Raw genomic sequence first — 26,532 nt, forward strand, 5'->3', positions numbered from 1 at the left:
GGTGCTTCCCATGGGGAGGAGGTCAGAGCCGCTGCTGGGGGCTCCTGGGGAAGAAAGGGCCTGTTCTCTCCTCCTGGACTCAGAAAAGGACGGCAAAGGCCAGGCCAGCTGAGGGTCCGGAGACACGCTGCAGCTGGCAAAGGGGGAAGGAACCAGCAAACACAGGAGCGTGAAATCCGATGCGTCTTCACAACGTGAACACACCTGCAGCCCCTTCTCCCACACGGAGCTCCGTCCGCCTCTCCTCGGCCCTGTTCCATTAGCCACTCCACACGACCCCCGTCCTTGGGTGGCTTAGCACATTAACAACCATTATGTTTTATTAATTAAAATACATTAAGGTCAAGGGGGCCTGGGGGGCACAGTCGGTTGAGCATCTGGCTCTTGGTTTCGGCTCAGGTCGTGATCTCAGGGCCCTGGGATCGAGCCCCGCGGTGGGCTCTGTGCTCGGCACGGAGTCGGCTTGAGAGTCTCTCTCTGCCCCTTCCCCCGTCTAAAAATAAAGAACTAAATCTTAAAAGAATGCATCAAGCTCACACACAGCCTGAGTTCTACGCTTCAAATCTGCTGTGGGGTCCTCCCTCCCAGCACAGAATCCAGGTTCTCCAGGGCACCCTGTGCCAATGGGATGGTCGCGCGGCACCGATGCCGTGATTCTCCACTGATCTCATTGTCTCTGGTGATTCGTGTCTCGTGCTTTTGAACATTATGTGACTGGTGTCACGTATTCCTTCATCTTGTAGGTTGTGTGTTGAGTAGATTTTACATTCGTTCGATGGTAATTTTCAGGCGCAGAAAAAAATAATACAGAGAAAGGACCTAGGGCCCTGGGAGCTGGCCGCGGGTATTTTATTTTAAATGCTTTTTATTTTAAAATAGTTCAAGGCTCGCGAGACGTTGCAGAATCCTTAGGGTCCCTGTGTGCCCTTGACTCCGCTCCTCCCACTGGTCTCATGGCAGTTTGGTTGATGTCACATGACAGCATCACATTGGCGAAAACCAGGAAATTGATTTCGGCACAACCTTAACTAGGTGTCTGTGCCCATTTAATGATTAAAATATTGGCGTGTCGCAGTTTACAGGGGAAATTGAAATTTAAACTTAAAGTGTGCCAGGTTGAATTTCATACGGAAGATCGAGAAGGGAGCAGCTCAGATTTAGAACAGATTAATTTGAATCGAAGGTTAAATTTGTATCCACCTGACAAAAACTCACTAAATCCATCCTGCACGGTGTTGTGCGCAGTACTTACCGTACGATCCTCCTACACAATCCGGTGTGTACTATGCAACTATGATGTTTAGGCTCTTTTCTGTGCAGTCTACTTTGTTCAAGTGGCCTGTTTGCTAAAAGTGCTTAAACAGAACGACTCCTTGCAGATATTTTGTGATGCATCCTTTTCCCACCTTGTGCAAAAGTCTGGCATGGCTTTATTGTCCGTAAAATAAAGGAGTAGCTTGGGACTCCCGGGGGCTCAGCGGTTGAGAGCCTGCCTTCAGCCCAGGGCATGACCCCAGGGTCCCGGGATCGAGTCCTGCATTGGGCTCCCCACGTGGAGCCTGCTTCTCCCTCTGCCTGTGTCTCTGCCTCTCTCATGTCTCTCATGAATAAATAAATAAAATCTAAAAAATAAAAATAAAAAATAAGGGAGTAGCCCTAGTGGGACATCTACCCACCTCACTGTCTTTTAGGAACATGGACATTTCCTTCACGTTAAGGACTCTTGCTCATTATTTATTTATTTTTAAGATTCTATTTACTTCCTTGAGAGAGAGAGCACCTGAGCTGGAGGGAGAGGGAGAGAGAATCTGAAAGAGGCTCTATGCTGAGCCCAACGTGGGGCTTGATCTCACGACCTTGAGATCACGACCTAAGCTGACGCCAAGAGTCGGCTACTTCATCCCCTGAGCCACCCAGGGGCCCCAGATCCCTGCTGATTCTTAATCGCGATGCAGAAGTGGGGTGCCTGGACCAGAGCTGAGAGTCCACGCGCAGGACCACATCTCCCGTTTCAACAGGTTTCTGACCTTCCTCTTGACTCTTCCATTTCCACGTGAAGTAACTCTGACCTCGTCTCCCCAGGGGTCACTCTGCCATCCAGGGCACAGTCACACCTTCCAAGGACATAGATGTGGAAAAAGAGCAAATAAGAGTGTTGAAAGGAAAAACCAGTGAAGACCTTCTTGTGTTATGCAACCTCAGCAAAAGCTATGGGAGCTTCAGGAGAACCACTGCTGTGTGCGATATTAGTTTGGGTCTACGAAGAGGAGAGGTAAGGACCCTCTATTTGTACCCTTCCTGTTACAAACCCGTGCATCTCTCACTGCACATCTGCCTGTGTCATGCTCAAAATATCTGATGTCTTTTGATATCTTATGCTCAAAGTATCTGAGATCTCCTTCAAATTTCTGGAATTTCTGCAAAAATCCCTAGACACGGAATCTGAGTAGAGCATCTATCAGCTCTTTCCCCAGGGAAAACTTTGCTAATTGATTGATGGAATTTCTTCTCTTCTATAATCTTAAAAAAATTTCAAGTCATTGAAGAATTTTAATCGTTTAGCTATAGGATGGCATCTTACTGAATGCAAATATTTTATCAATCCAGTTAATTAAGGGAACCTCTTCTAGCTCTTGCTTGGACTTCCGTGCTCTTTAAATGGCCAGTTAAGTCCATCTAGTAAAATGCTCCTTGGGAAAGGGAAAAGAATGCTCACACCAGAGCAATAGCTCAGAGTTTTTTTCATGGATATGGTATTAATTCTAGTAGAAATGTTTAATCGGGACTGATAGAAGCCATGAAAGTTGTTCCTGATTTGTGCTTAATTGCATAAAAAGAAATCAGTTCTGAAGATGACTACCTTTAAACAGGTGGCAGTTCAGGGAGCACCTGTCCTGCAGAGGTCCCGAGTAGGTTTCCAGCCCCAGGAAAGCCAGGTCAGCTTAGGTCAGTGGACAGGAAGCCAGCCCCTGCCACCAGAACACAGAGGTCTTGGAAGGAGATTTTCAGAACCACACGGTGTTTCTATCTCTACCGTGGAATCTCTAGCTAAGGACATACTGACAGATAAGGACTAGATCTAGAAAAGACAGCAGGAAGGGCATTTTTCACATGGAACATAAGACGACGTTGAGCCAAAAGACTCTCCAAAATGTTGGCTTGATGCCGAGTGTCCGTGTTTAGAACTAACGGTTGTCATCTTAACTGCTGTCTGGAGCAGCCTAGAGTCCAAGTTGGGGGCTTAGAGAATATTTTTAGAGTCTACTTAAAGTGTTCATTTTTTTAAAGTATTGATTTAGGGGGATCCCTGGGTGGCTCAGCGGTTTGGCGCCTGCCTTTGGCCCAGGGCACGATCCTGGAGACCCGGGATTGAGTCCCGCTTTGGGCTCCCGGCATGGAGCCTGCTTCTCCCTCTGCCTGGGTCTCTGCCTCTCTCTCTCTGTCTATCATAAATAAATAAATAAATCTTAAAACAAAATAAAGTATTTAGTTATTTGTGAAGGAGAGCGACAGAGAGCTCAGTGCAGGAGGGGCAGAGGGGGAGGGAGAGAGAGAATCTCAAGCAGACTCCTCGCTGGGCATGGGGCCTGGCACAAGGCTCCATCCCACCACCCTGAGGTCATGTCCTGAGCCAAAACCAAGACTCGGAAGCTTCACCGACTGAGCCTTCCAGGTGCCCCAGAACAAACTGTAAACTGTGCAGTGGCGTCAAGCAGATAACGGTAACAACGAGTGAATTCCAAAGACTGTCATCTCCCACAAAGGGACACAGTTAGGGCCTTGTGGGGACTGCCCGCCATGTGATGGGGGATCTCGCACAATCCCCGGTAGTTGGCATTGCCTGCTCACCCTCTGGAGGGTTCCTTCCTTGGATTCACCCCTCGGAGGTGAGTGTCCCTACAGTCACACCGCTCAGGTACCACGATCGCTTCCAGAGCGCTTTGCACTGTCGTGTGATTTTAAAGGTCTGCGAGCGTCAGAAACCGGCGGCTCGGAGAGTAAGTGCTGTCTGCTGGGATTGACATGCCCTTCCCCCGCTTCTTCTCTCCTGTCAGTGCTTTGGGCTCCTGGGGCCCAACGGGGCTGGGAAGAGCAGCACATTCAAGATGCTCAACGGGGACTGCCCTCCGACCTCAGGACACGCCGTCATCAGGACCCCCGCAGGGTAAATCCAGAGCCTGCCAGGGCATCCTGAGCGAGCCCTAGAGCCGCCCGCATCCCCTCAGCTCTGTGGCCTGGAGTCTGAGCTGCGTCCTCCTTCCACGTTTACCTTTCTGTTAGCTGCCAGGTGCCAGACGGGGAGGGGTCTCTGGTGCCAATGGGATAAGCTCCCTTATCTCATCCGCAAAGGGTGGAGGGGGTGTGGGCAGAAAGCGGCCAGGCCTGAGGTCTCTCCGGGCGCCCAGCGGGCCCCGTGTGTCTGGCTGCTGACCCAGGTGAGTGGGAAATAGGAGGAAGGAGATCCGACCAGTAGGGAGAGTGTGAGGTACGTGTGCGTCCTGGTGCAGGCTCTGAGAGGGAGTCGCGTGTATGGAGTCGAAGCATGCTCGAGCTCTCACACTGCTGGTTTTTTCCTGCAGTTGTGGAAGGAAGAAGGTGTGTGTCTGTTGCTTGGGTGGCGTGCGTGCGTGCGTGCACATCCCTAACCTCTCTATTTACCAGTACCTGTGGATAGAAGGATCAGAATGTCAAAAGCAAAAAATATATGGTCTATTTTTCTCATCCCTGGAAGCCTGACTCTCTTGTTCATGATCCCGTCCCATCATTTGTAAACTAATTGGAAAATGAAATTCAAATAGCTGTTCTTGAAGGAAAGAATACATTTATATCTCCTTAATGGCTTGCAATCCCTTATTATGCTACGTATGTGTGTAATTAGTTTAATTATGACTAAATCGCACTTGCATTAATTATATTTTTAACCTTGATTATTTGTAATGTTAATTGCACATTGCTAGTCAAGGAATTAAATGGGTAATTAGAACACAATGGAATTTTAACTATTTAGCTGGTGTACATCTTCCTGCCCATGAAGCTCATAACCTACTGCTACCCAGTTAGGGTACGTTGATAGTCATTCATTATTTTCAGGTCCTTTTTGTCTCTTTTTTTTGAGGTTATATGATCAGGAACAGGGCTCTTTTCTTTTCTTGTTTATTAACGTCTATGAAGGTGTGTCCGTAAGTACAGAATATACTTCGTAACCGAGCTTTGTAATTAGATTTAAATTATCTTGAGCCCCTGGCACAATGGCAGTGGTCACCGACTGGAAGACCGCAGGCCAACAGTCACTTTGTTTTTATTTGGCCAGTACAGCACGTGCATTTTGGAATTGGACCTCCCTTGGTCAGAACGCAGACTTCCTAGTTCGTCACAGTCCCCACCCGTCCCTATGGCCTCACTACCGGCACCAGCAGATGTGTAGGTTGACCCTCTGCAGCTCTTAGATGCTAGAGGTTGCAAACTCCTGGGGTTAGAATTAGAATAAGTTGTAATCCTAATAGTTACACTGTTGTGACTCTGGTATTTACCAAGCATCAGGCCATGTGGGGCTTGGCGTTTCTGGTCTCATCCGGGGGTTGGAACCACCTGGGGAAGAGGACCTCATCCTGATCACACTGATCAGGAATTTGGGGCTCAGGGCATTCTGTGGTGTGCTAGGAGTCAGGCTTCTGGAAAGTAGCAGAGGATTTGAATCCGAGTTCTCAGCATAGGAGTTACCAGATCACATAGCGTTGGAATTCAGGCCAATGACTCACTGGAGGAGTAGGAGGGCTAAGGTGCTGCCTCGGAGCCAAGCGGGGCTGGCCTGGGTCTGCCTGGAAGCAGAGTAGACTTTGGAAGTGTCTGGAGGGATAAGTTACGCCACCTACAAGGCCCATCACCCCTCCTGGGTCCTGGGTGCGAGGGAGGGACGGTCCCTGTAAGGCTCCGGTGTGTGTGCATTAGCCCCGGGCCTGTGAGCCTTTTGCACTCAGTGTGTGGCCAGCAGCCTTGTAAGGGCCGTGTCCGCTGTGTGCTGGTCCTGTCGAGCGGTGATCATCCACAGAGGAGTGTCCACCTGGTCAGGAGTCCGCAAAGCCTCAGGCCCTATCTGTGTGCATCCTCTCAGTTCACCTCTCTTGCCGGTTCTTGACCTGAGGAGGGTTTTTTTCTTTTTTCTTTAAGGTTTTATTTATCTTAGAGAAAGATCACAAGCAGAGAGGAGGGGCCGAGAGAGGGAGAAGCAGGCTCCCCGATGAGCAGGGAGCCCCAACCGAGACCGACCCGGCGCAAGGGTCATGACTTGAGCCCAAGGCACTCACTCAACCGGATGAGCCGCCCAGGCACCCCCGTAACTGAATACATTGAAACTGAAGTTTAGGGGCACCTGGGTGTCACAGTCGGTTGAGTGTCTGCCTCTTGATTTCAGCTCGGGTCATGCTCAGGTCGTGATCTCGGGGTAGTGAGGTGAGGCCCCAACTCCCAGGCTCAGCGGGGAATGTGCTGGAGATCCCTCTGCCCCTCCCCAGCCTCTATCTCTCTCTCAGATCAATAAAAAAAAATACTTTATGAAGCTTAAAAGCCACAGTGGTTAGTAGCTGCTAATTTGAACAGACACAAACCTAATTTTGCTCCTTTATGGTCTTTTTCTCTCATCTTTCCTTAAGAGCTTGTCTGAGATTTAACTCCGCAGTCTCACTACAAGACGTCCAGGTACGAGTATCTTCTCAACTGTGATGCTCGAGAAGCATCGTGGTTTTCTAGGAGAAATAGTAAGTCATGGCCTGGGGGAAATTTGGTGACGTTATCACCCAGTTAGAAAAACGTGAAGTTGTGAAGTTTCTGAACAGGAAGTTAAAAGCTGCCTACTGGGCCCAGGAAGGTGTTGACAGGTGGACTGAGGAGCTAGATGTCAAGAGCTTCTGACTTTCCTCCTCCCTCTGCCCGTGCGTGTGTGCACGTGCACTCTCTCTCTCTTCTCTCTCTCTCTCTCTCAAATAAATAAAATCTTTAAAAAAAGACGCAGGCATTCTTTTCACATGTTAGACCAGTATTTTTGGAGTCTGTTCCATGTCAATGCATGAAGGTAGGACAGATCTTTCTTCTGCCTCCCGGCCCCCCAGCTTCCTCCCGTCTTAAGTGATCACACATCAGAGATGCGGGTGAGCAGTAACTCTTAGACCCTCTAATATCCCCACGTTGCTGAGATTCTGGGTATTACACGTAGGAACCTACATACAGATACCCGGCTTCGTTTAAGCACCGTGATACCAATATTACGAAGAAGACCGAGGCTAATTTATTGCTTATAAATCTTTTACACTAACGTGAATCACAGATTAAGTCATAACCTCACCAATTAGGAATCGCTTGGAAATTTGTTTCTCTCCCGTTTTAAATTAAACGGCGATGTAAAATACTAATACCGATTAGGAAAACAGTGAAGGGAAATCCTGTAAGACTATTCTTACATGAAAGTGGTTTTTATTCTTGTAGTCCCAGCTTTGAAAAAAAATTCTGTTGTATGTACGTATGTGTCTGATGTGTGTGTGTTATGTTTCTGTCATCTATAAATAGTCTATATCTGCCCATTTATCCTGCATGTGTGTGCTTATCACGTCCCCATCATCTAAGACTTACCTGTCCGTCCTGTAGGTGCACATACACATCATTGCCGTCATATTATAAACTGTTGGTTTGTGTCGTCTAGGTCTCCAATTTTTACATCACAGCAGGATGTGTGATGCACATTGCTAGTCAAGGAGTTAAATGGGTAATTAGAACACAATGGAATTTTAACTACTTAGCCGGTGTACATCTTCCTGCCCATGAAGCTCACAACTGACTGCTGCACAGATCCCATGCTCATGCCCATCCTGTATTCCACTGGATTTCTAAGTCCACAACTACTGAGCCATTTTTCTCTCATGCAATCATATTGTTTCCTAAAAAAAAAAAAAATCTTATCTCATTTAAAACAATATATTAATTTGAGAGAGAGAGCATGTGAGCATGGGGGAGGAGGGGCAGAGGGAGAGAGAATTGCAAGCAGACTCGGTGCTGAGCATGGAGCCAGACCTAGGACTTGATCGGGAGATCAAGACCTTTAGATCATGACCTGAGCTGACACAGAGTCAGATGCTTACCCGATTGAGCCCCCCAATTATGTTCTTACTTGAGTTTTCTTTTCTTGGAGCTCAGTGTCTCCTGGATCCAACAGTCTTGTCCTGTAGTACAGACTGGTGTGGGCCATGTGGCCGGGCTCAGCCATGGCAGAAAGCAGGGCCCGTGGAAGGCCTCCGCAGGTCGCCGTTAGGGCTGAGAATCTCATTCATTCATTCATTCATTCATTCATTCATTTTTGAGAGAGAGACCGTGAACAGGGTCAGGGGCAGAGGGAGAGGGGAGAGAGAAGCCCCAGCAGACTCCATGCTCAGCTCAGCAGAGAGCCCCACGCAGGGCTTGGTCTTACGACCCTGAGATCATGACCCGAGTTGAAATCAGGAGTGGGATGCGTAACCAACTGAGCCCAGCTGCCCCTGTCATTTCTTTTTTTAATGGAAAATTCATTCATTATGTCAAGAACTGCTGACCTCTCCCACAGTGTGTGGTGCTTAATTCATCATTTCTCCTGGGGCTTTATCCCCCACCAGTACACATCGGCTCCTGTACTGACGGACCAGGGGGATTAAGCCATCCTGCATTATCCGTTTGTTTCATTACAAAGTGATATTAGAAAAACTGAAAATCCCCCGGCAGACGTATGTCCCTAAGCGTTTTGTTAATCAAAGGATAATGTTCACTGAAGACGAATATTGGAGGCAATTGCTCTCCTTTCCTGGACATTTAAACACAAAAGCCAGGTCGAGGTCTTCGTAAATTTAGAATCCTTTTCTCCGGAGGTTGTTCCAACACGGAGCCCTATTTTCTTTAATGAATAAAATGGGCCGCTGGGGGCCGGGGGTGATAGGAACACCAGCTCGACACACGTGATTTCCTTTGTCCAAAGATCATCAGAAGCAACCTCAAACATAGAGGTTATCTGTCGAGCTGTGTGAAGGTTCAGATAGGAGCTTTTGGTGAACATCAGGGTTCCTATGTTGTCTAAGCTGCTCAGCTCTCCATACAAGGCCCCCTTGGGCACCCGTTGATTGCAGGTGCCTTCCCTGCACGGCACCCAAGCCCTCCCCAGCATCGTGTAGGACTTCCGATGCACGTGATACTCTTTCTTCCTCCTCCGGCCCCATTTCTATGCCCCTGCGTGCTCCTTTCACCTGGGGAACTCCAGCTGTCCATCCGTGTCAAGTGCGGACAGGTCTACGGCCACCCATTGGGAAGATAGAGTTATTCTCACTCCATCCCACGTGACACTTGACCACATCACCATTAAAATATCCTGTCACGTTGTGTTTCACTTCCCATTGGCAGGTCTGTTGGATCACGAGCTCTGTGAAGACGTACACAGTAGCTCCTCAATGAGTGACTCACCCTCTTCCTCTCACAGGTGAAGAGCCGGAGGCTGGGCAGGCGAAGGACTCGCCTGAGTCACATAGTGTGAAGTTAGCAGTGACCCAGTCCCTGGATTCCCAGCATGTGTTCCCTTCCACCTTCTCTTTAACATTTTGGGATGGAAGGAAAAGGAAAAGGCTGGATTTGGTGGGGCTGATGACCAGTCTCGCTCAGTTACGGCTGTGACGGGCGGATGTAAGGACTGGATGAGAGGTGGTCACGTACGTGGATGACCACCCTAACCCATGTACCAGTCAGTATTGACCTCTTACGTTGATTTGAAGACTTGGTTTCTCCCAAGAATGTTTCTAAACATGCTGACACCTACACTTGTATTTCATGTGTCATTTATAAGAGCATAGATGGTAAAATTTGGTGTGCGTAGGTTTCCACACCCACGTGCGGCCACTGTGGAGGGCGCATATCCAGTTCTGGCTTTGCTCTCGGGCGTGGGGGCTCCTCCTGACCCAATGGGAGCAGTTCATGGACATCCAGTTACTCAGGGACTGACCCGTTGTGACCTGGGCGGAGGCTGTGGTGCGATGACGTGTGGACGGTGGCAGGAAAACATGGAGCAATTTGAAGGCAAACGGGTTTAAAAATCTGCCTTGGAAGCGAATCCGCCAGGGCCATGGAACGGGTCTGCGTTGGCTCCTTCTGCCTTGGCCGCTTGCGGCCTGCTGGTGGCAGGAGGGGAGTCAGGGTGGGCGAGCAGCAGAACCAGGCCAACTCTCAGTATTGAAGTGTTGGCTTGGCCGCGGCCTCTCAGAAGGCGCCAAGCGTTTTGTTTAGTCTTCAGAATTCCTTGCTGTGTTGCATCATCAAACGAAGAGATGGGGGAGAAAGCTGGTCAGCACGCATCACGATAAAAGCCATTCGAAGTTTGTTTTTGTGTCAAATCCTCGACGGGAAAACATCTTGCCTTGGCAAGAGGCGCCGAGGCATCAGCGTGCGGGTGGTGCAGCCGTGTGCAGACTGGGAGGCGGGCGGCGGGGGCCTGGGGCAGGCGGTGCCCCATTGGCATCACCCCTCGTTGAGATCTATCGTCCCGGGCTGGTCTCCTGCCAGGTCGGGGAGGGCAAACTCATCTCACCCCAGAGCCTCATTATCACATGACCTTTGCCAGGCTGACCTCCGGGGCTCAGCCTACGTCCAGTCTCCAGCTCCCTTGTGACAGCGCCATTGAAATGGGTCCTGTGACCTCAACTCCAAGGTATCTGTTGATCTTTCCAGAGAATTCTCTTCTACATTTCGATAAGCATTTAGCTACTCCCAGAGCAGCAGGTCTTTGAGCTAACAAAGCGGAGCTAGAGAGGCCACGGGATGCTTCGACTCAACAGGTCCTTAAAGCTCTTTGAAGGCCTGGCCCCACTCCGGCTCGGCGGCCCCGGCTCCTTTCCGCAGACCGTGGACCCCGCCACCCGCCGCACCGGACGTCCGTGCGTGGTCAACAGTGCAGAACCGAGGGATCCCTGACGTGCAGGATCAGGCGAGGTGGTTTCTGTCTAACTCCAAGCGCATGCAAGCGTTTTACGTGCACGACCAGCAGAAGAGGCTCTTCGTCCCACTCCAGTGTGAAATCTTGTCCGCGATTTAAAAAGGTGGCTCCCGTGTCACTAGAAGGAGGCAGCCATTCGTGACCTGGGTGGTGAGTAGTCCTGAAGACAGATGGAGAAGCATCCTCTTTCCGTGGCTAGAGCCCTCCCCGGCTGCCGTTAGTGACCTCCTCTGAAGCCCAGATATCCCACCTGAGAGGGGACACACATGGTGCAAGCATTGCAGAGGCAGGAGGGGCCTGGGCCACTGAGCCATGAGAACGGTCATTTAAATAGATCCCCCATGTCTTTAAATGGCTTGTGCTGTTTAAATATAAGTTTGGGGCACCTGGGGGGCTCAGTGGGTTAAGCACCCGCTTGTGGCTCAGGTCGTGATCCCGGGATCCTGGGATCCAGCCCTACATGGCCGGGTTCCCTCCACAGTGAGGAGTCTGCTCCTCCCTCTGCCTCTGCCCCCTCCCCACTCATATTCCCTCTCTCTCAAATCTTTAAAAATGAATAAATACAAGTTTCATACATTTAAATTGCCACAGAGCTAGTCGACTTGGGCAGAGCTGCTAGGAGACCAGGAAAGCTCGTTTCAGCAGAACCCAGATAAACATTCTGAAATGCTAAAACTGGCGCAGGGAGTTTTATAAATCAGCAAGTGCAGATAAACCCTTTTTAAAATGTGAACTTTAAATTGAGATGTAGAACAGCTAAATATCGTGACTATAAGGCTTGATGAATTTTTTCTTCTGCTCGTCCATCCCCACTAGCATCCCTAAGGCAGACCGTTGCCGGGACCCAGAAGCCCCCCTCGTGATCTCTCCCCGTCGAGAGGAGACTGTGGTGACTTGTTATCATGGATTAGCCTCGTTTGTAAACTTTCCTTCAATGGGATCATACGTGGGCACCAGAGGGACGGAGTCGGTGAAGCCCTGACTGAGCCACCCAGGCGCCCCTGCAAGCTGTTTTGCTAAAACAGAGCCCTATTTTATGTCGCCAACAGGAGGGCAGTAAGGTCACCATATTTCCACATCCTCACAAATACGTATCGCGTCCCTGTTGGATCGCAGCCATCCTAGAGGGTAGGAGGTGGTGCTTCCCTGCATTTCTCTAATGACTTACTGGTACTAACCATATTTTTTCTATGCCTTTTGGCTGTTTGTGCATCTTCGGAGAAATGTATATTCACATATTTTGCCCATTTAAAAAAAGTTGGGTTACGTACATCTTTATTACTGAGTCGTAAGCATTATTTATTAGATTCCAGAACAAGCATATTATGAGATACATGATTTACAAAAGTTTCACCATTTTGCATAGGATGCCTTTTAGTATTTTTGGTGGTTTTTAAAATTTTTTTTAATTTTTAAAAATTTATTATTTTTTTGTAGTTTCAAGTTTGTATTTAAATACTAGTTACTAAAAAATAAAAATAAATAAAATAAATAAATTCTAGTTACTTAATATATAGTGTAATATTAGTTTCAGGAGTAGAATTTAGTGATTCATCACTTACATACAACACCCAGCGCTCCTCACAAGTGCCCTCCTTGTTACCCACCACCCATCTAGCCCGGCCCCCACCCACCTCCCTCCTTCACCCCTCTGTGTGTTATCTATCATTAGGAGTCTGTTTTCTGGTTTTTCTCTCTCTTTTTTCTCCCTATGCTCACCTTTTTTGTGTCTTAAATTCCACATCTGAGTGAAACCCTCTGGTATTTGTCCTTCTCTGACTCATTGCACTCAGCAGAACACCCTCTAGCTCCATCCACATCCTTGCAAATGTCAAGATCTCATTCTTTTTTGAAGCCCGAGTAACAGTCCACTGCATATGCTTCTACTACCTTCTCTTTGTCCGTTCATCTCTCGGGGGACACTTGGGCTCTCTCTGTAGTTTGGCTGTTGTTGATAGTGTTGCTATAAACCCTGGGGTGCAGGGGCCTCTTCAGGTCAGTATCTTTGTATCTTTTGGATAAATACCTAGTAGTCCAGCTGCTGGGTTGTAGGGTAGCCCTATTTTGAACCTTTTGAGGACCCTCCATCCTGTTCCCCACAGTGGCTGTACCAGTTTGCATTCCCATTAACCACTAGTGGATGAGGGTTCCCTTTCCTCCACCTCCCTGCCAAAAGATTTTATGTATATTTGAGAGAGAGACAGACAGAGACCCCACACGGGGTGGGGGGAGCAGAGAGAAGCAGAGGCCCCGTGGAGCAGGGAGCCTGACGTGGGGCCTCGATCCCACGACCCCAGGATCATGACCTGAGCTGAAGGCAATGCTCAGCCCAAGTGCCCCCAGACGGGGCATAGAAGGGTCCCGGGACAAGGCCAGATTCTCCTTGATGCTGTTGACATGCGATGCGAAGACCTTGACGTATGTGTCACTGGTGAGCCCTGATGGGCGGTGAGGGCTTGAGTGACAGTCCCCACGCAGATGCACGGCCGAGCCGGATGGTCCCGGGGAGCCGCTGCAGGGGAGCCCAGCTGGGGTTCCTGCGAACCGGGCGCTGCGCTGCAGCAGGGTCCCTATTAACGTGAGCCGACCGCCCCTCTTCCTTTCTTCCGCGGCTCCCTCTCTCTGCCTCACGGCCGCAGAATGAAAAAAGAGGAAACCGCGGGAGACGCCCAGCGCCGCACAGTGGTCGGCATCGGCCGTTCCGCTCCCTGGGGGCCGTGGGGACATGTGGCCTTGTTTTGCCGGCTCTGAAACGCCGGTGGGGGTCCCCAAACGTGACTCTGTGCACATGGCTGGTGGGGGACGGAAGTGGAAACAGGCCCAGACACCGAGCCGCGGCGCGCGTGGACCTCGACGGCGAGCCCAGACACCGAGCTGCTGCCGTCGTCCCCTGGATCGTCCAGCTCTGCGGGCGCCCGGGGCGGGCAAGTCCACGGGGGCGGGCCTGGGCCCGTGACCGGTTTCTGGGTGCAGGGCCTTGGGGCGGCTTGGGTGGCAGTGACGGTGCAGCGCCCGGCGTGTCCTCGGAGCCGCCGGGTCTCCCCCAAACGATTCCTTCTGTGTCATGTGCATTTTACCGCCGTGGAAAATAACAGTAGGAAAAACGAGAGAAAGCAAAACTCGCCCAGTGACGTTTCTCCAGAGGCCGAGGTTCAAAACGAAGCCCGACCCTCCAGGCCTGTTGCGGCCCCGTGCACGGATTCTTGTTTCTCAGTTTCCAGGACTGTGAGTGTCTTGTCCTCCTTAGGATTTTCTTCGGAGCCTCTTATTTTCTCTAGTTTAAGGACGCGGGATAAACTCCGCGCGGCACACAGAGCACGCGTCCATCCGAGGCTTCCTGTCGATACCCGGCTGTTGGCGCTTCAGCTTTGGGGGCGCCCACAATGACAGGTGGAGTTTCTACGGCTCGGGGTCAGCGTCCCTAACACCCCGTGTTGCCCAGGGTCAACTGTATGTTATTAATTCACAAAATTCTGATATTCAGGGTAAAGTTGCCGAGAAAGCCTCCCACTGATACCTACCTGTCTTTTAAAGTCTCTTAAAATCCATCAGTGGAGAAAATTCCGGAATGTGGCCAAACTAAAAAAAAAAAAAAAAAAAAGAAAAAAAAAAGAAAAAAATTCCACAGATCAGCAAAAGTCAGGCTGGAAGCAGCTGTTTGCTACAGGAAATAGAGTGGAAGGAGTTGGAGGGCGTGAGGTTCGCAAGAAGCAGAGAAAATGAAGCAAGGTTTGCAATGAAAAATTACGCAAAGCTAGGTTTTCTTGTGTCGTTTCCTTGTTCCCAGGCGCTTATGCCACTTTAATTAAAAATATTAATAGTCATTGAATGAATGGAACGGATTCACTTTTTGGGAGATCCCAATAGTAACACCTGTAGCAATAATGATTTCTCAAAAATGACTTTTTTTTTTTTTTTCATTTAGGAAATAGACCTTTTCCTGTGTGGAATGCTTTCAGGCTTTACAGTTAATATGAGTTTTTTTTTTTTTTTTTAAGATTTTATTTACTTAGAGAGCGAGAGGGTGAGTGTGTGTGCACAGAGCGGACGGGGGGAGGGCAGTTCCCTGCGGAGCAGGGGCCAACATGGGCTCGGCCCCAGGTTCAGGGGTGGAGGTCACTGACCATGACGGTGAGTCTTCGTTTCAGGAGACGTTTACGGATGTTCAGTGGGAGGCTGCGTACGGCGCCAGGAGCGTGGGCTTCTTAAAGGCCTGACCGGGGGTCGCTCGGGCCCGTGTCCGTGACCCCGGGTGCCACTGGAGGCCGAGCCTGGGCCGCCACCCAGGCGCCCCGTGTGGGTGTCCCGCCGGCCCAGACGCCGGGTAGCTGCTCCCCGCGGGGCCGTCCGAGCTCCTGGCGGGCCGGGCCGGGTGCGGGAGGGGCCGGGCCTGTGGAGCCGGGTTTGGACGGCGCGGCCGTGTGTGTTGGCAGAGAGCTGCTGGACCTGGGCGCGGCGGGCGCGGCGGGGCTCCGCATCGGCTACTGCCCGCAGCAGGACGCCCTGGACGAGCTGCTGACCGGCTGGGAGCACCTGGACTACTACTGCCGCCTCCGCGGGGTTCCCAGCCCGAGCATCCCCCAGGTAAGGCGCCCTCGGCCCCTGCAGGTGCAGCGCACTCTGCAGCCCCTGGACCAGGAGCCCCTCACGGCTGAACCTGAACCCCGGCCCCTCTGATCACAGGGAACTGGGGTGTCTTGGGTTCGGTCACGAGCCGAGCACCTCGGCCTCTTGGGGGAGGTTGATGTTCGCGGGCTCGTCTGGTCTCTATGCGCCTCTCCCCCTTAGGGGCCCTTCTATTCGGGAGCAAACATCATGCCCCCCTCTCCGTAAGGGCCGCGGCCGAGGCGCCGCGCGGGCTGCTGGAAGGAGGCCCTCCCGGGGACTGGGTGGCCCCTGCCCTGCCACCTGGCCCGGGCCCCAGAGGATGCAGACACGCTCGGCCTCTGCGCGTCCCGGTGCTCCCTCCCGGTGCTCCCTCTGTAAGTCGGGCCCTCGGGCTGCGGGGCCGGCCGTCGCCCCGCTACCCTGGGTCCGCTCATCCCAGCCAGGCGGCTGTGGAAGCCCGACGCCGATCGGAGCCCGCGTTCGAGGGCCGTCTGTCCCCATCAGCCCCCCCTTGTCCGGATGAAAGAGGCCAGAGGTCGGCAGGGCCTCAGCGCCCCGCGCCCCGTGGAGTCCCGCGGCAGGGCCAGCTCGGCACCCCCCGGCCTCTGGGCGCAGGCTGGGTCGGGGAACCCTCCCGGAGTTTGTGGTAATGCTGCCGGATGGGAGGCCTGGCCTCCTGAGCCGTCGGGGTACCCCCCACCCCGGGGGAGTTAGCTCCCCTGACCGGGTCCCGCCCCGTCCTCAGCCTCAGAAATCCGGGAACCAGAGCGGCCAGGTGGGTCCCGCAGCTTCTCGGCTCGGTGACCAGGAGGGGCTCTTAGAAAATGACCAACACAGGCCGCCCGGGTCTCGGGACACAGCGGCTGTTCTGGGTGTCGCACGGCCGTCCCATGACCTACATGCCACGCTTGTTCCCTGGCTTGCACACGGGGAGCTGAGCTGCAGGTAGTGGCCGGGTTTCCCTTCCAATCCTATAAACTGGTGCCCATATGTGTCCGGGTGAAGACGCCACCCGGGTGCCGAGCACGTGCTGGCTTCTCACTGGGTTCCGCGGGGCTTCTGGTGCCCCGGGTGGTCCGGCCTTGTTTCTACGGTCCTTCGGTGGCCTAGGGAGTGGAGACGACGTGCAGTCACCTTGTGGCCCCTCCGCCCGGGGTCCCCTAGCCCGTCCCGGGACCAGGAGCCCCTCGCAGCTGAACCTGAACTGCGGCCCCTCTGATCACAGGGAACTGGGGTTCCTCCCCGCCCCTGGGATGCCTTCCTGGCATATCTGCCCCCACCTGGGTTCCCTCCTGCGGGCTGGCACCTGCCTTCAGCGGCCTGGGCAGCCGCAGGGGGTCCACTGTGGTTCTAGAGGAGGATGCACCTGCACCTGCACCTGCGGGAGGCCCCTCCTGACTGCCCCTCGCACCCCTCCCGCCCCCTGCACCTGCCCCTCCTGACCTCGCATCCTACTCCTCCCGCCCCCCCATGCACCTGCCCCTCCTGACCGCCCCTGGCACCCCTCCTGCACCCCCTGCACCTGCCATCCTGACCGCCCCTCACAGCCCTCCCGCCCCCCACGCACTTGTCCCTCCTGACTGCCCCTCGCACCCCTCCTGCGCCCCCACCTGCCCCTCCTGACCACCCCTCGCACCCCTCCTACCCCCCCACCTGCCCCTCCTGACCGCCCCTCGCACCCCTCCTGCGTCTCCTGCACCAGCCCCACCTGACCGCCCCTCGCACAGCCCCGTCCCCCCACCTGCCCCTCCTGACCGCCCTTTGCACCCTCCCACCCCCCCTGCACCCAGGCCCGTCAGCCCCCGGGGGTCCCAGGTCACAGTGGCCCAGCCCCTGGGGTTTTCTGTGTGTCCTCCTCCTCCTCTTCCCCTCCCCGGAACCCCTACAACTTCAGTTAGTGCTGAAGACACGCTGTATTCATTTGGCCTGTATTAGGCTTAGTCTGTCGATGTGACGATTTTCCATTTTTCCCCGGCTGTCCACACTGCGTAGTGTTGTAATTCTCCATTTTAGCCTGAATTCAGCGAATCTGATCTAAAAATAAATCTAGCATCAAGTTATAAGAAAACAATTCAGGCAGAGGCGTGGCCTGCGGCCGGGGTCACAGTGCGACAGCGTCGGGGCTCGGGCCCCAGAACCACGGGCGCGGTGCCGGTGGGGGTGTCTGGGGTGTGGTGTCCGGGGAGAGGGGACGCAGGGCCCTGCCCGGTGGTGACCCCAGCGCCTCCCACCCGCTGCTTCCTCCTCCCATTTGCCTTCATCCTCAAGGTTTCTTCCGCTCTGAGGTTTTGGTGGAAGGAGCCAGAAGTGACGGCTGGAGGAATGGGGACCGGGTTGAAAGCTGGGGGCGGGCTTGTGTCTGCAATCCTGCGCTTCCTTTTTCCTTGCCATTTTGATCTTTTTTTAAAAAAAAATGTATTAACTCACGAGACACAGAGCGAGGCAGAGAACCAGGCAGAGGGAGAAGCAGGCCCCCCACGAGCAGGGCCCCAGTGCAGGACTCGATCCCAGGACCCTGAGGTCACGACCTGAGCCGAGGGCAGACGCGTCACCAGCCGAGCCCCCAGGTGCCCAGCGGTGACCTTTTGTGGAATTGGGGCAATGTGGCCGGTTTCTAGGCTCCGGGAACACAAGCAACCCTGAAGTCGGCTGGGTCGGGGCCTCGCGCTGTCTGCGCACGAGGTGGGTCCTCGGGCCCTTCGTGTTACCTCGAGGCCACGCGGTAAAGCTGCAGAGCGGTTCCTGTTGGGGCAGAAACGTCACACTGGTACTTCCAGGCATTGTGGACGTTTCATCGTCGTTGTCCTTATTAGGATTATCCTGACTTGTGCGGGTTTATTTAATAAAGCATGAATATTAGTTCATACAGTTTAAATATATTTATATCTTGTTATTTTATTTTTTTATTTTTTTCCCTTTGTCTTACATTTTGTTAGTTACTCAGGGCACAGACTTTTCCCTGCTTCTCCTAAATTTGAGTTAAGATACAATCTTGGCCAGTTTGACTGTATGATGAGATCCACAGGGACAAGACAGAGCCAGGTCCGTGTCTCTGCGGTCGCGAGGGTCCAGTTTGACCCTTTTGTCAGAGGTTTAAACTGTGGGGAGGGAGCGGGAAACCCACTGGTGCTCGGCGTCAGCCCCCGAGGTCTGCATGGGGTCGGGGGGGATGGGCCGGGAACGAGCCAAACGTACGGGGTGGGAATCGTGCTGGGTGTGGAGCAGAGGGGCTGCGTGGGCCCCGGACGGCCACTGGGAGGAGGGGGTGCGGACAGACGCCCACTGGCTGGGCCCCGGGTGCTAGGCACAGGGCAGGCAAAGGGGGAGCTGGGGAGGGGAGAGGAGGCGCGAGAGTGTGCAGGTCCAGGGCCAGGACCCCAGCCCGTGGCACCATCCCCCCCCACCCCCGTCCTCAAGGCTGCATGAGCCACTTCCCAGCCGTGGCCCAAGGGAAGCTCCAACTCAGTGGCCCCCTTCCCGAGCCCAGGGGCTCCTTCCTGGAAACAGGGCATTTCCTGCCTGTGTGACTGTCAAGAACCCTCGTCCCAAGTCTCTGCGCCCCGAAGTCCCAGTGGGCCCGCCCGTGTGGCTGTGCATCCAGACCCTGGCTGGCCGGGTCTCCGCCCCTGCACCCCCTGCGCCCCCTGTGTCTCCCTGGGCTCCGGGCGGGGTGCTCGGCCCACACGGAGACGCCCACAGGCACCGTCCTGTGCCGGGCGGGGGTGAGGGGGCTGCAGGGCTGAGAGCCGGCCCGGGCCCAGTGAGGGCTGCCTTCATGGGAGGCGCCTGTCTTGCAGGTGGCCGGGGACCTCGTGGAGCGTCTAGGCCTGGAAGCCCACGTGGACCAGCTGGTGGCCACGTACAGTGGGGGCACCAGGCGGAAGCTATCGACGGCCTTGGCCCTGCTGGGCTCACCTGACCTGCTCCTCCTGGTGAGTCCTGGGGACGGAGGGCCGCGGCCTCTGGGCGCCGCCACCTGGGACGCGGCCGAGCTCATGGAGCCCCCTGGGAGGAGAGCCCGTCTGCACTGTTGGTTCCCTGAACTGAGGAACTTCCTGCTTGAGATGACAGTTCCCGAACAGAATCCAAAAATGCATTGAAGTTTTACAAAAATCTTAAAAAAGATCATCCTTTTTTTTTTTTTAAGATTTTATCTATTCATGAGACATAGAGAGAGGCAGAGACACAGGCAGAGGGAGAAGCAGGCTCCCTGCAGGGAGTCCGATGCGGGACTCGGTCCGGGATTCCGGGGTCATGACCCCAGCCAAGGGCAGATGCTCGACTGCTGAGCCCCCCGGGCGTCCCCAAAACAATGATCTTGGGATCGAGTCCCTGTTACGTGCGTCACTGAAGGTCCGACACAAGTCCACCATTAGCGGCAGCTGTGCGGGACCTACCGCTAAGCTAATCCGGGCTTGACATCCGCCCGCTGTCTCTGCGTCCCGCCCGCCCATGGGGGACTCCTGGTGGGCGTGTTGGGGACCGCGGGCCCTTGAGCGGCACGGGGGGGGGGGGGCGAGCATGGGTGCCATGGCTTTGGGGGCAGGCTGCCCGAGACCTGCCTGGGAGCTGGCGGTAATCCAGTTTGGCCGGATGAAGGCGTCAGCTGGTGACGGCGGGCCGAGAAGTAGAGCCAGCGGCTGGCATTTGAAGCGTGGCTCGAGGTCCCCCCTCCCGACGAGGTGCAGAGGGCGCTCGGGGGGGCCGCAGGCGGGACACGAGCCGCACATCCGCGCTCGCTGGGCACTGCGTGAGCACAGCTCCCGTTACTGTTCTAGCTGTGCACGTACCTCACCCAGGTTGCAGAAGAGCACAGCTATGCTTTGCAGCTCGGGGCCATTTTTTGGGGTGCACTTTCTCTTTCTTGCTGACCCTGAGCCCTTAAGAGAAATGCGTTTAGTTCTCCCTGACGGCAAAAAGCACAGACATGCATCTCGCCGCCCAGAGCCCGTTTCTCTCAAAGGTGGTTCAGTAAGTGCAGGGGTCGGGTGTATATTGGAGGAGAGAGCCCCAGGTTGCATGAAACCCCACTTGACCTGCTGGCGCTACACGGGGGACGCCGTTTCCGCTCCTGCGTGTCTTTCCGAAGCTCCGTGGGTGGTGGCCGCCCTGCCGCACCCCGAGGGGAGCTCGGGCACGTGCTGAGCCGGGAACCCGCCCGCCCCCGCGTGTCCTGAGGCTCCCCCTGCGGCCCTCACCTGTGCCCTCTCCCGCAGGACGAGCCCAGCTCTGGGATGGACCCCTGCTCCAAGCGGCACCTGTGGCGTACGATCACGCAGGAGGCTCGGAGAGGCTGTGCGGTGGTGCTGACCTCCCACAGGTGAGCCGCAGGCTGGCGCCGAGCCGCGGGTATGGCTGGGGGGTGTCGAGGGCCGCAGGGCAGCGGGGCCAGAGCCCGTGGCCCACGCCATCCGTCGTCGTCAGGACACCGCTGCAGCCGAGGGAGGTGGCCGCGAGCTGCCCAGCGCCCCACGCGTCCGTGCCTCTCTGCCCAACATCATTTTTTTATTTTTAAGATTCACCTATTTTTATCTTAGAAAGGGAGCACGGTCACATGGGCGGGGAGGGGCAGGGGGAGAAGCAGACTGCGCTGAACGGGGAGCCCGATGGGGAACTCAACAGCTGCGCTGTTTCCCGTTAGAGGGCGGCCAGAGGTGATCCTGATGTCGCTCCTGCCTGTGGCTTGCAGGAGTCCCCTTTGGCTTTCACGGTTGAACGTTGCCGTGTCCACGCGTGGATCTCCTTGTTCATCCCCCCGCCCCTGCTCGTGTCCATTGTGCTTCTTGAATACGTAGGTTAATGTTTTTCGATAGACGCAGGGATGTTTTGGCAGGTGGTCATTCCAGTATCTTTTCTGGATCTTTCTATCTTTCCTTTCCTATCACTGGTACTTTCTGTAAGTATGACGGTGTCCCACAGCTCTATGGGTGTCTGTCCATTTCTTTTATGTTTTATTTATTTTTTAAAAATATTTATTTATTCATGAGAGACACACACACACACAGAGGGAGAGACACAGGCAGAGGGAGAAGCAGGCTCCATGCAGGGAGCCCGATGCAGGACTCGATCCCGGGACCCCGGGGTCACGCCCTGGGCCGCAGGCAGGTGCTCAACCGCTGAACCACCCAGGGATCCATTTCTTTTAAATACTTTTCTTTTAAATACTTTTCTCTGTTTTCAGATTGCGTTATCTTCATTGATTGATCTTCAAGTTCACTGATGCTTTCTTCTGCTACTCAGATTTTGCTGTTGGCCTTGTAGTGAAATTTTCATTCCATTTATCATACGCTTCTACTAAAAACATTCCATTTGGTCCTTTTTTTTTTAAATTTATTTATTAAAACAGCTGGGTGGCTCAGCAATTGAGCATCTGCCTTTGGCTGAGGGCAAGATTCCAGGGTCCAGGATCGAGTCCCGCATCGGGCTCCCTGCATGGAGCCTGCTTCTCCCTCTGCCTGTGTCTCTGCCTCTCTCTGTGTCTCTCATGAATCAATAAATAAAATCTTAAAAAATAAAGTTTAATTATTTATTTTTAGTGGGAGGTAGAGGGACAGAGAGAGAGACAATCTCAAGCAGACTCCCTGCTGAGCACAGAACCCAATGCAGGGCTCGAACCCACGACCCTGAGATCATGACCTGAGCTGAAATCAAGAGTCAGACGCTCAACTGGCTGAGCCCCCCCAGGTGCCCCGTTTGTTCCTTTTTAAAAAAGGAATAGTGTCAATCTACTTTAGGATCTCTCTTTGTTGATCATCGTCATTTTTCTAAAAAATTCTTTGAACATCATTCCCTTTAGTGCCTTTTACTTAAGTAGAGTGGCTTCACTTGAAGTTTCTTTTCTGCTAAAGGTAGCATTTAGGGACACTTAGGAACAGGTTCTGCTGGCTGCTTTCCCCCCCTGCGTATGGGTAATAATTTCTAGTTTATTATGCAGGTTATAATTTCTGGTCAAAAACTGGATATTTCACGATATTTATTTATTTATTTATTTTTAAATTTTTTATTTATTCATGAGAGACACACAGAGAGAGGCAGAGACACAGGCAGAGGGAGAAGCAGGCTCCATTCAGGGAGCCCGATGCAAGACTCAAACCCGGGTCCCCAGGATCACGCCCTGGGCCGAAGGCGGCACTCAACCGCTGGGCCACCCGGACTGTCCTATTTCACGATATTTAATGAATTGTAGCATCTCTGGCTTTTGATTCCTCCCCTTCCCTCAAAGTTGCCATTATTGCTGGTTGTTTTGGTGTTTTTGATTTGTCTGTTCCTCTTATGTGTCCGTGTGTCAGGGTTTCTTTGCCTCCATGAATCTGCGAAATCTCTTTCCCCTGCAGCGAGTGACTCCTGATCCCTCTGTTCAGTTTGTAGATTAAATTCCGTGCTCATTTTCTAAAGCCCGGATTCCCTGGAGCCCCGTCCCGCCCCGGGTTTTACATGGGCAGAGGCTGCCCTCAGCGACCTCAGGGCCGTGGGGCTGTGTGTGCGCCGGGGAGGAGAGTGCACGCCCAGGCCTCCTCCAGGCGGCCTGGTTTTGTGTTGTCCTGGTTCTGCTGGCCTCTGGCACGTGCACGTGGCGCGTGTGGCTGGCGTGGCCCCTTCCTGACTCTGCCGCACATACCTACAGCCCCAGTGAGTGCCGTGCGTGCCCCAGCCAGCCGGTGCCTGGGCCCCGGAGCCCACCTCGGGCTGGACGCTGGCGCTGCTGGCCCTTCCTGGCTGCCGGGCTCCACCAAGCTCCTGCTGCTGATGCTGTCGCCGTCTGGGCAGAGCGCAGAGCCCCCGGGGTCAGGCCCACCCGCTGTGGCTGCGTGTTGTGAGGCCAGTCGTGCATCACCAGTCTCCTCACCCTAAATTCAGCCGTGTGTCAGCTGTGCTTCTCAGGGCGTTGCATGCCATTGGCCAGTTTCCAGAATTCTGAAACGGTTGCTTTTATTCATTTTGCTCAGTTTTATACGTGTCTTTTTTGGGGGAAAAGATTTGCCAATTTTTTTTTTCATTCAGCCACAGCCAGAAGTCCTGCCCTTGTCTTTTTGTCTTTGTTCCGTTTCTCTTCAGAAAATTAAAATTTACATTGACATGAAATATATTTGGCAAATCCTCTACCTTATAATATATATACATTTTTCTTTTTTTTGGCTTAAAACAATCTCTTGGCCGAGCCGATTGCAGAAACACCCTGCGTTCCTGTGTTCATTATGCTGGCCTTTGTTAGGTTCTCATGTTCATAGGTTGGTTCTACGATCGGATAAACTGGTGTCACATTAAAAATGCCTTTTAAATTCCACTGAGCACATAATTATTGCAGACAGTTCTCAGAAAGACCACATGTCACCGTAATTTCTGTTTTATGTCCTCTTATTCATATGGCTTCACGTTGATGAGGTGCCTTCATTTCTTTTTTTTTTTTGTGCCTTCATTTCTATAAATCTGTTCATATTCATGCAATGCAAAGGTGTAAATGACTCACGATTAATGGAGAGCAGGGCAGCCGGGGATTGAGTCTGTGATTCTGAGACAGCTGCCTTCAGCTGAAAACTATCCAGATGGCACAGTTTCCTCTTAGTTTTGAGTTCCCGTCTCTGTTCCTCTTACTGTTCCTTTCCTGGAGGACCGCGTAGAAATGTGTGGTTCCCACCTGTTTCCCACTGTGCCCTCCAAGAGGAATTGAAATAAAATGAGTCCATCCGGGGCACCTGGGGGTCTGACTCCTGATTCCAGCTCAGGTCATGATCTCAGGGTCGTGAGATTGAGCCCCGTGTCAGGCTCTGCACTCAGTGTGGAATCTGCTTGTGTCTCATGTCTGCCTCTCCCCCTGCTCGTTCTCTCTCTCTCTCTCTATCTCAAATAAATAAGTAAATAAAATCTTAAAAAAAAACAAAAACAAACCAGAAGCGAGTCCATCCCCATCCAAAAGATGTAAAATCTTAAAAAAAAAAAAAAAAGTGAGTCCATCCAAGAATGATGGGGAGTCTTTTTGCTCGCCCGCCCGCCGAGCCCTGACCTGTACGTCCCATTATAAGCCCTGAAGTCGTCCCGCCGTTCGGCCAGAGTGCTGTTCCAGCCAGCGTGATCATCACCCCAAGGACGTGCGGCGTTTGTTTTCCACGTACACGGGCAGAGGCTACTTTCGCTGATAATCCAACCCCCGGCATTTGGTCGGGATCTCACCAAATGAGATCGTGCTGAGCGGCTGGCCCCCCGTGCTATCCCACCTGTTGTTTGGATCTTGTTCGTTTGACGGCTAATAAGAAATCAGTGGAAACTACGGAGTCATTACGGAGGTCGGTGCTTCTACGGATCCGCACACACCTCAGCTGTTTAAGGATGTGACCCAGAGATGGCTTCGGCGTCCCCCACTTTAATCACACTCGTAAAAATGGAATAAGATTGTTTTAAACTGAAACCGATTAAAGAAACAGAGGAAGACGTGGTTGCACGGGAAGATCCTTAAGGCATGTTTGGGACGTGGATAGCGTGTATTCCTCAGTCCGCGTTAAGCTGCTGTAACAAAGATCCCCGACTACAGTGACTCAGACCAGACAAGCTTCCTCTTCCGCACGGACTCTTTGCGCTGGTGGGCTGTGCCGGAGCTCAGGTCATCCAAGGCCTCGGGGTCTTCCCTCCATGCCTCTTACTCACCTGTGGGTTTGGCCCCATCTTCATGGTTGAAATTCACTTTCTGGTCCAGCTCATGGACGGTGGAAGGAACCTAAGCCGCCTGGGCGGCAAGCAGGGTACCCTCAATCTGGGCAGGCCGCGACCGAGCGCACGACTGCTTTACGTCCGTTCCCTGGTGGTACAGACCCCGCATGTTCCCACAGGTGATAGTATAACGAGGTCGAAGAAGGAAACACTTTCCACCCTTCACCTCACTTTTTCAAGTATCGTGAAAATCATACCTTTTTGTGTGTTTTTCTTTCCTAGTTTTTTCCATGTACGTGTACATTTTTTCTAACATGACTGTCACTTTATCATTGCTGTATCACTACTTTCTACATTGACTTTACAAAACCTCCTTTTCATGACGAACACATGGATCCACTCCCATTTGTAGGAGTTTTGTATTATCCTATTGCAGGACCGATTTCTGGATTTTTACCGTTATAAGTAACTTGTCACATGCATTCATAAGTTCTGAATTTCCTAAGGTAAGTTCCTAGAAAAGAGGGAATCGTCAAATTGGGTTTTCAGAAAGTCATGCCGATTTTTCACTCCTACCGGCAGTATATGAGGGGACCCTCCGAGGATCATGGAGAAGATGCTTTAACTTTGGGGGTAATTTTTATGATCTGAGAATTCGTTGTTTTAATCTGCCCTGCAGATGAGGGGGGAAAGTGCTTTCCTGTACAACGTACAAAAGTGCACATGACAAATGCCTCTCTGGCTGGAAAATAGTTTTCTGATCACTTATTTGGTGGCTGAGCTTCTAAGCTGTTGGTATGCGGATTACCTGGGAGCAGGTCTTTGGAGTCTCTGTGTTTGCCCTTTTTCCTGGATCGCATCTGCATCGTTCTGTTTTTACGCTAACATGTATCTGCTCTTTATACTGAACGTATTAACCCTCTTGGGTTGCGTTTGTTGTAGTTTTTTTTTTTTTTTTAAGGTTTATTTGCTGAGTGTTGACGCGTTTATTAGAAGTTTGTAGTTTTGCCTTGTCAGCTGCCAGACATTGTCGTAGTTTGTCTGTTGCTGTCCTACTGGGCGGGACGTTCGCCTCCTCCCAGCACTTACCTGTTGGAAGCGTGACTGTCCCCTTCCATGCGGTCTTGTCTGGTTCCAACGATCTGCCTTCGAATTCCTTAGTGGGTAGCCTTCTTCAAATTATTTTAGCCTTAAACAAATGCTAATAGTTTCTGGGGCAAATTCTATTACTTTTCTTGTTTACAGTGTTTTCACCCTCTTAACTAAATAACTTTGAAGATATGCTCCATAAT

The 26,532-nt window shown here is 52.7% G+C and overlaps 1 protein-coding gene across 1 annotated transcript in view; it reads left to right on the top strand.

Annotated features, from left to right (window-relative positions):
* Window positions 1–26,532, top strand: part of ABCA13 (ATP binding cassette subfamily A member 13) — a 188,739-nt gene that overhangs the window by 147,609 nt on the left and 14,598 nt on the right. Inside the window, exons 46-50 of the mRNA XM_049096779.1 lie at window positions 2,083–2,272; window positions 4,056–4,165; window positions 15,424–15,574; window positions 19,396–19,530; window positions 20,815–20,918. Of these exons, the coding sequence (XP_048952736.1) occupies window positions 2,083–2,272; window positions 4,056–4,165; window positions 15,424–15,574; window positions 19,396–19,530; window positions 20,815–20,918 (690 nt within the window). The remainder of the gene's footprint in view (window positions 1–2,082; window positions 2,273–4,055; window positions 4,166–15,423; window positions 15,575–19,395; window positions 19,531–20,814; window positions 20,919–26,532) is intronic.

The sequence above is a fragment of the Canis lupus genome, chromosome 18 (genome assembly GCF_003254725.2).
Source record: "Canis lupus dingo isolate Sandy chromosome 18, ASM325472v2, whole genome shotgun sequence".
In the NCBI taxonomy this organism is placed as follows: domain Eukaryota; kingdom Metazoa; phylum Chordata; class Mammalia; order Carnivora; family Canidae; genus Canis; species Canis lupus.